The sequence below is a fragment of the Oryctolagus cuniculus genome, chromosome 17 (assembly GCF_964237555.1).
Source record: "Oryctolagus cuniculus chromosome 17, mOryCun1.1, whole genome shotgun sequence".
In the NCBI taxonomy this organism is placed as follows: Eukaryota; Metazoa; Chordata; class Mammalia; order Lagomorpha; family Leporidae; genus Oryctolagus; species Oryctolagus cuniculus.
Window position 1 is genome coordinate 22,105,629 of NC_091448.1, and position 10,350 is coordinate 22,115,978.

Here is a 10,350-nt window from a genome sequence, read left to right on the forward strand (position 1 = left end):
TTCCAGGCTCCTGGCTTTGGCCTGGCACAGCCCTGGCCATTGGGATCATTTGGGGAGTGAACCAGAGGATGGAAGATCTATTTGCCTCTTTTTTCTCTGTAACTCTGCTTTTCAAATAAAATAAATCTTTAAAAAAAAAAAAAAAAAAGTTGCATTGTGAGGCCAGTTAAGTTGCTGCTTGTGACGCCAGCATCCCATATTGGAGCACCGGTTTGGGTCCCAGCTGCTCCACTTCTGATCCAGCTTCCTGCTGACGTGCCTGGAAGGCAGCAGGGGATGGCCCAAGTGTTGTGCCCCTGTACCCACGCAGGAAACCAAGATGGAGGTCCTGACCCCTCTCTTCAGCCTGGCCATTTCAGCCATTTGGGGAGTAAACCAGCAGATGGAAAATCTCTCCCCCCAACCCAGTACCCCAAATAATAAATCTTTTTTTTAAAAGTTCACGGGAAGGGGCTGGTGCTGTGGCATAGCCAGTAAAGCTGCTACCTGCTCTGCCAGTATCCCACGTGGGTGCCGGTTCAAGTCCTGGCTGTTCCACTTCCGATCCGGCTCTCTGCTGTGGCCTGGGAAAGCAGTAGAAGATGGCCCAAGTGCTTGGGCCCCTGCATCCACGTGGGAGGCCAGAAGAAGCTCCTGGATTCAGATTGGTGCAGCTTTGGCCATTGCAGACATCTGGGGAGTGAACCAGCGGATGGAAAACCTTTCTCTCTCTCTCTCTCTTTCTCTCTCTCTCTCTGCCTCTCTCTAACTCTGCCTTTCAAATAAATAAATATTTAAAAAAGCAAATCCTTGTCAGGGGCTGCCACCATGATGTAGTGCGTTAAACCTCCGCCTGCAGTGCTGGCATCCCATATGGGCGCCGGTTCTAGTCCCAGCTGCTCCACTTCCCATCCAGCTCCCTGCTAATGTGCCTTGGAGGGCAGCAGAGGCCCCTGCACCCACGTGGAAGACCTGGAAGAAGCTCCTGGCTTTGGCCTGGCTAAGTACTGGCTGTTGCAGCCATTTGGGGAGTGAGCCAGCAGTGGAAGATCTCTCTCTAGCTCTGCATTTCAGATGAATAAATCTTAAAAAAAAAAAAAAAAAAAAAAAGAAAGAAAGAAAGAAAAAACCTCTTTCAGACTTTACAAACTCAAATTGATAAGAGCAAGCCAAATGATTATTTCATAAATGCAATAGGATGACCAGTGTGGAGGTGGGGGGGGAGGGAGAAGGGGAGGGCAGGGGAGAACTCTGAAAGGTGCAGATGGTTACTCCCTAAATGTCTGCAACAACAGCCGGCGCCATGGTGCCATGGTGCTGGCATCCCATATGGGCGCCGGTTCTGTCCCGGTTGCTCCTCTTCCAGTCCAGCTCTCTGCTGTGGCCCGGGAGTGCAGTGGAAGATGGCCCAGGTCCTTGGGCCCTACACCCACATGGGAGACCAGGAGGAAACACCTGGCTTCTGGCTTCGGATAGGCACAGTGCCAGCCTTAGCAGCCATTTGGGGAGTGAATCAACGGAAGGAAGACCTTTCTCTCTGTCTCTCACTGTCTTACTAACTCTGCCTGTCAAAACAAAACAAAAAAGTCTGCAACCAGCCAGGAACTCAATCCAGGTTTCCCATGAGGATGGCAAGAACCCAGCTCCAGAAGCCATCACCTGCTGCCCACCAGGGTTGCATTAACGGGAGCTGGAACCCAGGGAGAAGCCAGGTCTTGAACTTAGGCACGCCAATGTGGGATGCAGGTGTCCCAAGCAGGTTCTTAATCACTGCACCCAATGCCAACCCCACAATCACCATCACAGTCAAGACAGAAGGCATATCCATCACCCCGATAAGTTACGTGCCCCAAACACTGATCTGATTTCCACCACTATAGGTTAGGTCCTCCTATTCTAGAACTTCATATAAGACAAGTGGATTAGCTCAGCTCAAGAGTAAATGCTGGGGCCGGCACGGGAGCATAGGGAGTAAAGCTGCTGGCACCCTATGTGGGCGCTGGTTCTAGTCCCAGCTGCTCCTCTTCTGATCCAGCTCTCTGCTATGGCTTGGGAAAGCAGTAGGAGATGGCCCAAGTGCTTGGGCCCCTGCACCCACGTGGGAGACCTGGAAGAAGCTCCTGGCTTTGGATTGGCCCAGCTCCGGCTATTGTAGCCAACTGGGGAGTGAACCAGCAGATGGAAGACCTCTCTCTCTCTCTCTCTCTCTCTCTCTCTCTGCCTCTCCTTTTCAAATAAATAAATCTTAAAAAAAAAAAAAAAAAAAAAAAAAAGTAAATGCTGGCCAACAATAGCAACTACTCTTTTTTTTTAAAGATTTATTTATTATTTACTTGAAAGTCAGAGTTACACAGATAGAAGAGAGGCAGAGAGCAAGAGAGAGGTCTTCCATCACTGGTTCACTCCCCAAATGGCCACAACGGCCAGAGCTGCGCCAATCCGAAGCCAGGAGCCAGGAATTTCTTCTGGGTCTCCCATGTGGGTGCAGGGGCCCAAGGACTTGAGCCATCTTCTACTGCTACCCCAGGCCACAGCAGAGAGCTGGATGGGAAGTGGAGCAGCCGGCTCTCGAACCAGCGCTCATATGGGATGCCAGTGCTTCAGGCCAGGGCGTTAACCCACTATGCCACAGCATCGGCCCCAGCAACTACTCTTAAAAAAAAAAAAAGCTTGGCCGGCGCCGTGCCTCAATAGGCTAATCCTCTGCCTGCGGCGCCGGCACACCGGGTTCTAGTCCCGGTTGGGGCACTGGATTCTCTCCCAGTTGCCCCTCTTCCAGGCCAGCTCTCTGCTGTGGCCGGGGAGTGCAGTGGAGGATGCCCAAGTGCTTGGGCCCTACACCCCATGGGAGACCAGGAGGAAACACCTGGCTCCTGCCTTCGGATCGGCACAGCGCCGGCCATAGCGGCCATTTGGGGGGTGAACTAACGGAAGGAAGACCTTTGTCTCTGTCTCTGTCTCTCTCTTGTTGTCTAACTTTGTTAAAAATAAATAAATAAAGCTTTATTTCTTTGAAAGGCAGAGGGACACAGAAGTGAGAGAGAGAGAGAGAGAGAGAAGACAGAGATCTTCCATCCACTGATTTGTGGGTGATGCTGTGCCTGGCTGGGAGACTGCCTGCCCTGCCCATGCAGGAGGCTGAGGGGCGGGCACACCATGCCTCCCGGGAAGGACCCTATGACCTGACTGCTGGCAGGCAGCGGGAGCCCCAGGCGCATGTCCCTCACTCCGCTTGCTTGAAGGGCCTTGTAACTGCCAACCAGGTAAACAGTTCCCATAGAATTAGTGTTGCCCTGAGTTAGCTTCGCCCCCTCTGCCTGCTGTGTAAAAGGTGTGCTTGGTGGTCAATAAACGGACATGTTCGAAACTTGTCTCCGGTGCCTCTCGTTGAACACCGGCGCCCCACCATCCCGGCAGTGCGCGGGCTCCCAGGACCAGTCCACACTAATTCAGTCCCCAAATGTCCCCAGCAGGCAGCCCTGGGCCAAGCCAAAGCTAGGAACCCAGAACGCCCTATGAGTCTCCCACATGGGTGGCAGGGACCAAGCACTTGGGTCATCATCATCACACAGGTACATCAGCAGGGAGCTAGACAGGAAGTGGAAGCAAGGGAACGGAAACATATTAATTGCTTTAAAAAATTCCTTCCAGGCACACTAGCAGGGAGCTGGATCGCAGGCAAAGCCAGCACTGCAGGCGGAGGCTTAACCGTGATGGGTGCTTTTATTTAAGTTGAAAGGCAAAGTGACCCTGAGAAAAGCGAGCAGGATCTTCCATTCACTGGTTCACTCCCCCATGCCACAAAAGCTGGGGCAGAGCCAGACGAAAGCCACGAGCCCGGAACTCCATTAAGATCTCCCATGGGAGCAGCAAGGACCATCCCCCGCCGCCTCCCAGGGCGCCATCGCCCAAGAAGTGGCATCAGGCAGAGCGGAGCTGCAACTCCAGCGCTCCACGGTGGGCTGCGGCCGGCCCAGGAAGCATCTTACCCCTTATTCCAGGCAGGCGAGAAGGAAGCCCAGCCTAAAGGAACGATTCTTGCCGCCCCCAGAACTGTGGTGAGAAGGAGTTGCTATGGTGCGCCAGCAAGTGATCGAGCTGACCTTGTCCACTTCCGCCCTGTGTGGTCCTTGCTGAAAGATGCTGGGAGGGCGGGGTCCTCAGAGTAGTCTCAGTACTGCCCCCAAGTGGTCAGATTCGCCAACAACAACCAGGGCAGGGCCAGGCCAAAGCCAGGAGTCAGGAGCTCCGTCCGGGTCTCCCACACGCGTGGCAGGGGCCCAAGCACGTGGGCCATCCTCCGCTGCCGCCCCAGGTGCGTTAGCAGGGAGCTGGGTGGGAAGCAGAGGCGGAGCCTCAACCAGGCACCCCAGTATGGGATGCGGGCTGCCCACACGGTGGCTTACCCCCGCACCACAGCGCTGCTGGGAAAGACTGCAGACCGAGACCCTTCCCTCTCCTCCCTCCACCCCACAGCAGCCCTCTCACCTGTCACTCAAGCCGGGCTCTCAAGGACGCGAAGGGAGGGACTCCGGGTTGCTCAGAGGGGGCCACTGCAGAGCCCGGCCACCTTCAGGCAGAGTTACTGTCTGGCTGCCACAGGCACAACCGAAACACGGGTGAAATGGAGCAAAGAGAGTGGTGGGGGCCTCTCCTTGAAGGTAATGAAGACCCCCCACGTCCCAGCCTCGCTGCCCAAGGACGGGACCTCACGGGGTGCAGAAGGCGCTTGTTTGGAAGGGCTTGGGGACAAGAGGAGGAGGCAGCCTGGGGCCGCCTCCCCATTCCTGAGAGGAGGTGCGCAGGGGCGGCGGGGCCTGGCCAACACCTGAGACCCGGAGGGCTCTGTGGTCCCCTCCTGGACGCGAGGACGCCCATCATGAGGACCACACTTCCCAGCGTCCCTTGCCGGTGGGCGTGGCCACGGCGGCTGGCCAATGACGTGCGAGCAGGCTGGTCACGTGACCAGCCCGTCACGCTCCCAACGGCAGCCCTCCGCGTGAGAGAAGCGAGGCGAGCCGCTGCATGGTGGTTCTGTGGCTGCGGCCGAGCCCAAGACGCCCACATTGTCCTAGAGCCCGAGGCGGCGCTGGGCTGACACGGCGCCCTTAGTGCGGAGCCCGCGGTTCTGTTCTAGCGCCGGGCTGAGGCCTAGGGTGGGCGATCCGGCGACCTCGAGGTCCTGGGTCCAGAGTTTCCAGGCGTCGGGTCAGAGGTCGTGCGGCCAGCCGGGGGGCGGGGGGCGCAGAAGGCCAGAGAGCCCGCGAAGGGCCACCCTCGCCCCTGCCCTGCCCTGGCCTGCCTTCAGCGTCCCGCGTGGTGCTGCGCGAAGGCTCCAAACCCCGGCCGGGGGGACGCGTCTGGGGCAGGCAGGGCGGCCTCGGAGCCAGCCTGTCTTCCAGCAGGGCCAAGAATGGGGTCGCGTGCACCGGCTCTGGGCAGCATCAGCGACACCTCCCAAGCCGGGTGGCGCTATCTGGGAAGGGGAACGGGCCCTAGAGATTGTGGAGTCTCCTGTGTCTGGCCTGGTGGCAGCGGGCTGGGAACCGCCCAGGGTGACCGTCGGCTGTCCGCCCCAGCCCACACCTCAGTCCCCTTCCCTCCCCATCCCCCACACCCAAAGCCAGACAAGGGTTGGATGGGATTTTTCCAGGCTGGGCTGCTGGCCTGGCCCGGCGGGGGCCACGGGGGGATGGGGCGGGGACCATCTCTGCACAGATGGGGGAGATGAGGTGTGACCCAGGACCCCTGTGGCTGGGGACCAGGGAAGGCAGCCGCTTTGCCACGAGCAGAGATCAGCAGGGCCCCCACCCCACATCCTGTTTTTGGACCGTGGGACCCCCATGTGCTTTTCCCTTTGTAATTTATCCGGGACATATGTCCTACCCCTCACCCCCCACCCAGCCCACTCCCGAGGGACTCCTCCCCATCCTCATGCTCTCCCAAAAGGGGTTAACTTTGCGTTTTTCCACTCTGGGCCGGGACCCTGAGCCAGGGGGGAAGGGCATGTTTCCCACCCCTTCCTGACAGTGGGGCGGGGCAGGGTGGGGGTCACTAGCAGATGGAAAACAGCGCAGGTCCCTGGGGGCCTACAGGGCCCAAGTGGGAGCAAAAGGCAGGCTGGCGCGTGAGCCGGGGCAGGACAGGGGCTTCGTAGGGGCTCTCAGGCATGGGGCAGGATCTGTTCACTGGCTGTGAGATGTGGCAAGTGGCTCAGCCAGTGAACAGTGCCCTCCTGCGGGCCGCGCAGAGGACTGAAGGAGCTAATGGCTGGGCAGGGCTCCACACCACAAGGGGGCTGGCCCAGCAGGTGCACAGGTTCAGGAGTGAGTTGTGTGAGCATTTGGCAGACTCCTTAGGAAGGCGGAGGGGACAAGCTAAGCATTCTAACCCAGGAGTGTCCCTTCCTGGACACTCAGATCCCCATCAGTGGTCCTGGCTCCCCTCCCACAGCACGGCCTCTCCCACACCCACAGCAGGAGCAGGGACTCAGTTCAGAGCCTTCTCGCCCTTTGTTTTCCCGTTAGGAAATAACATCTTCATTGTGATAAGCCCAAGATGTGCTTACTCAAGTCAGAATAACAGAGAGAGGAAGAGGTCTTCCATCCACTGGTTCACTCCCCAGATGGCCACAACAGTGAGGGCTGGGCCAGGCCGAAGCCAGGAGCTTCTTCCTTCCAGGTCTCCCACATGCGTGCAGGGGCCCAAACACTTGGGCCATCATCTGCTGCCTTCCCAGGCGCATTAACAGGGAGCTGGATCAGAAGCTGAGTAGTTGCCAGGACTCCAACTGGCACAATTAATATGGGATGCTGGTGTCGCAGGCGGCGGCTCAACCTGCTGTGCCACTGCGCCAGACCCGCCAGCCGCTCTTAACACCTTACTGTTGCTGTCTTGTTTTCTGGGCTCTCTGTAACATGGTTGGGACCAAGCGCTAAGATGCAGGGCTAAAAGAAACGCGGGTGTGAGTTGGCCCAGCCTCCTTGGGTCACAAGCCATGAGATCTAGCCGCAGAGAGCAGAATGGTTGTCCAAGGTCAAGTTCTGGCCGAGCTGGAACCAGAGGCTCTTAGCTGCTTCCTGCCCCTCGAATGCCAGCTCACCCCCACCGCAGCATGGATGCCCACCCTCCAAAGGGCCTGTCACTCGCAGCCGAGCTAGTCTCCCTGGTCCCGGGGTCTGCTGGGGGAAGCGCCCCCCCTGCACCCCCTTGTTCCCCAAAGAAAGCATGTGGTCTGGGTACTCCTCCATTTCCAGAGGGAAACAGCTATAGGATGGGGTGGGAGGGGGGATGGAAAGAGAGAGTTGGCAGAGCCCATCAAGAGGCGTGGCCCTGGATCTGTTCCCAAGGGCAGCGCCGTCCACCAGGGCCACCCTGTCCCTTTAAGAGAAGGGGGAGAGCTAGCCCCTCTCAGCCATCCCATCCTGTCATCCAGCCCGGCCAAACCCAAACGGGAAAATGAAAGAGGGACCAGGAGCAACAGGTCCCAGCTGGCTCCCGAGGCCCCTGGCTCAACGCTGAGGTCCTGGCTGCAGCCCAAGGTGCGAGGGGTCCAGTGAGGGGCTGGGGGCCGCTGGGGGCCTGGGACAGTGTGGGGGGGGGTGGAGGGGCCTGGGGGCTGGAAGCAGCGAGTCCTTGGGTGGAGGTGGGAGAGGGCCAGGCCGTGATCCCTCCACTGGGGCAGGAGTGACAGCAGACACCTGGGCCAAAGGCCCTGTGAGAGCTGTGGAGGAGGGAGGGCTCATTCTGCGTCAGTCCCCCACCCTCAGGGGAGCTCCGTGCGGGGAGAAGGAGCTGAGGAAGGCAGGCTGCCACTGCTCCTCCCTCCCCCCCTCCCCGGGGTCCGGAGGCCTGGGCGGGAGGCGCTGGCTGGTGACTCCTACCCCCTGAGAGCACCCAGCACCTTAAGGGCCCTGCTGGCTGTGTGCTTCCTCGGTGCCAGTCATGGCGGCCCACTGTTCCCTGGAGGACCACAGGGTCCCAGAAGCAGGCCAGGGTGTGTGACTGACGCCAGGGTGGGGCTCCTCCCCAGACCCCAGAGAGGAGGGACCCCCTTAGTGGAGAGTCACCCACTACACGCAGACCCTGGCCGACCCCAGCTTCTGGGGTCGCTCAGTGCCTGCCCTACCCACTCCCCATCTTTCGCCCTAGAGATTGAGAAGGTCAGGTTGCCCCCAGAGGACGCGGGGGTCCCTGATCGCGCCTTCTAGCCCGCTGTGTCCCCAGCGCCATGGGCGAGTGGGCGTTTCTGGGGTCGCTGCTGGACGCTGTGCAGCTGCAGTCGCCGCTCGTGGGCCGCCTCTGGCTGGTGGTCATGCTCATCTTCCGCATCCTGGTGCTGGCCACGGTGGGCGGCGCCGTGTTCGAGGACGAGCAGGAGCAGTTCGTGTGCAACACGCTGCAGCCGGGCTGCCGCCAAACCTGCTACGACCGCGCCTTCCCCGTCTCGCACTACCGCTTCTGGCTCTTCCACATCCTGCTGCTCTCGGCACCGCCGGTGCTGTTCGTCATCTACTCCATGCACCAGGCCGGCAAGGAGGCGGGCGGCGCGGAGGCGGCAGCGGCGGCGGCGGCGGCGGAGGCGGAGACGGAGACGGCGGTGGCGGCGGAGGCGGCGCGCGGCCCCCGCGGCCCCCGTGCCCGCGCCGCGCGCCGCTGCTACCTGCTCAGCGTGGCGCTGCGCCTGCTGGCCGAGCTGGCCTTCCTGGGCGGCCAGGCGCGGCTCTACGGCTTCCGCGTGGCCCCGCACTTCGCGTGCGCCGGCCCGCCCTGCCCGCACACGGTCGACTGCTTCGTGAGCCGGCCCACCGAGAAGACCGTCTTCCTGCTCTTCTACTTCGCCGTGGGGCTGCTCTCGGCGCTGCTCAGCGTGGCCGAGCTGGGCCACCTGCTCTCGAAGGGCCGCCCGCGCGCTGGGGAGCGCGACAACCGCTGCAACCGCGCTCACGAGGAGGCGCAGAAGCTGCTCCGGCCGCCAGCCCCGCCGGCCCCGCCAGCCCCGGGCGCTGGCCCGGACCCGTACGCGCCGCCCGCCTATGCGCACCAGGCGCCGGCCAGCGCCGGCGAGGGCGGCAGCGCGCGCAGCAAAGCGTCCCTGGTCACCGTCCGCCAGGACCTGGCCATCTAGCGGCGGGATCCCCGCCTCCTGCGTCCACACCGCTGGAGCACGAAGCGGCTTCCGCGGGAACCCGAGCAGGGCTCTGCCAGAGCAGGCGGCGCGCGGCAGGGGAGCGGCGCGGAGAGCGCGTGGCGGGTGCCGGACGCTGATGCGGGCAGGAAGGGAGGAGGCCGGGCCGAGAGAAAGTGGACAGAAGGAGGGCAGCTGGTGACCTGGCCGTTTTACTGGGGACAAAAACAGCTGTGACACCAGCGTTCCCCGGCGCTGTCCCCTGCAGAGGGGGCGCGGGCTGGGTCTGAGTGTGCACACAAGCACAAGCGGTACGCGGTGGGCTGCGTGCGGGTGCCGGTGCACCGGTGACCCCTGTGCGAGGTCTCTGCGCATGCGCGTGCACCTGTGCCTCAGCGTGCAGCTCGCACCCGTGCACGTGTATGTTCTCGTGAGCTCCGCGTGTGCACACCTGCACATCCTCGTGAGCTCCGCGGCTGCGCTCTCCGCTAGATCCCGGGCGGGTGGCTGGGGCGGGCGCGAGGTCGGCAGCAGCCATCAGCCCTCCCTGGGCGGCAGGGCGTCACCGGAAACGCTCCCCCGCTGAGAGGGCCCAGCTAGGAAGGGAGGGAGGAGGCGCCCCTCCGCCTGGGTCTCTGCGGTGGAGACAGCTTGGGGCCAGAGGCCAGGGCAGACGGTGGTTCTCCTCCGTCTTCAGCCGCCCTGTCCGCCGCTGGCCTCCCAGTCTATAAACTCATCCCCTCCAGCCTCAGAACCAGGTGCTCCTGGCCCTGCGCTCCCCTCCAGCTGCCCCAAGTCCCCTGCCTGTCCCCCCACTCCATCGGCCTCCCCCGCACCTCAGTGGGGGTGCCCAGGACCTCGGCCACTGTGGGACCGCGGGCGGCGCCTCGGCTGTCTCATCCCAGTTCTGTCCCAGTCCAGATGTCCCCTCCCACTCCTCAGCCCCCTCAGGGCCCCCCCCCCCCCCAGCCATCGGGGTAAGGCCAGTCACTTCCTAGGGTGCTCTGTGTGGGCTGTGAACCACAGGACTGTCCCTAAGAAGCCCCAGGGCTGGGCGTGCCCTGCCTTTACCGGGAGCTGCCTCTCTGGGGAGCCCTGTCCCGCCCCGGCTCACGCGCCAGCCTGCCTTTTGCTCCCACTTGGGAAGAAAGCTGAGGCTGCCAGGGCGGGCGTCCCCTGCTCGCTGGATGCCAGGGCACGGTGCCTCCCCGGGGACAGCCCTTCCCCTGCCGCTCGGCCTCACT

General features: G+C 61.7%; 1 protein-coding gene across 1 annotated transcript; it reads left to right on the plus strand.

Moving 5' to 3' along the window:
• The first annotated feature begins 7,390 nt into the window (after positions 1-7,390).
• On the plus strand, positions 7,391-9,257 carry GJD3 (gap junction protein delta 3). Its single transcript, XM_017349304.3, has 2 exons — positions 7,391-7,520; positions 8,131-9,257. The coding sequence occupies exon 2, from the start codon at positions 8,210-8,212 to the stop codon at positions 9,104-9,106; it is 897 nt and encodes a 298-aa protein (XP_017204793.2). The 5' UTR covers positions 7,391-7,520; positions 8,131-8,209; the 3' UTR covers positions 9,107-9,257.
• Positions 9,258-10,350: the final 1,093 nt, after the last annotated feature.

What these genes read in the sequence shown, in the direction of transcription:
- GJD3 (XM_017349304.3), top strand. Translation starts at nt 8,210, where the DNA reads ATGGGCGAGTGGGCGTTTCTGGGGTCGCTGCTGGACGCTGTGCAGCTG.